The following is a 588-nucleotide window of genomic DNA, read 5'->3' on the forward strand; positions in this document are numbered from 1 at the left end:
TCCCCAAGGGGAGGGGACAGGGCGGTGGCCGTGGGGTCTGTCCCGCAGGGTCCCCGATGGGAGGGGACAGCGCGGTGGCCGTGGGGTCTGTCCCACAGGGTCCCCGACGGGAGGGGACAGTGCGGTGGCTGTGGGGTCTGTCCCACAGGGTCCCCGATGGGAGGGGACAGCGCGGTGGCCGTGGGGTCTGTCCCACAGGGTCCCCGACGGGAGGGGACAGCGCAGTGGCCGCAGGGCCCGTCCTGTGGAATGCTGGTTTGGCTCGGCTCAGAGTGGCCTCGAAGGTCACCCTGGGCCTTGCTGCGGTGTCCCCAAAGCCCCCCGACCCCACGGCCATGTCCCCTCCACCCCAGATCCTGGAGAACTTCAAGATCGAGACCATGCGGGCCGTGGAGATCGGCACCAAGTTCGACCTGATCCTGGTCCCAGAGCAGCCCCTCCAGCTGACCCTGCGGCCCCTCGAGGGCCAGCCCTGAGCAGGGGACACCCCGGGGACACCGCCACGTCTCCCGCGGTGGCCTTTGGGGACAGCGGGGACGCTGCCGGGGCCGCGGCCTCGGCTCCGGGGGGGCGCGGGGGGGGGGGGCC

At 73.0% G+C, this 588-nt stretch overlaps 1 protein-coding gene across 1 annotated transcript in view; it reads left to right on the forward strand.

The window, feature by feature from the left end:
- LOC102043993 (cholesterol side-chain cleavage enzyme, mitochondrial) overlaps positions 1–476 on the forward strand; it is a 10,352-nt gene extending 9,876 nt beyond the window's left edge. The window contains 1 exon segment of the mRNA XM_014310834.2: positions 354–476. Within this exon segment, the coding sequence (XP_014166309.2) occupies positions 354–476 (123 nt within the window).
- The last annotated feature ends 112 nt before the right edge of the window (positions 477–588 follow it).

This window comes from Geospiza fortis, unplaced genomic scaffold (assembly GCF_000277835.1).
Source record: "Geospiza fortis unplaced genomic scaffold, GeoFor_1.0 scaffold628, whole genome shotgun sequence".
Classification (NCBI taxonomy): domain Eukaryota; kingdom Metazoa; phylum Chordata; class Aves; order Passeriformes; family Thraupidae; genus Geospiza; species Geospiza fortis.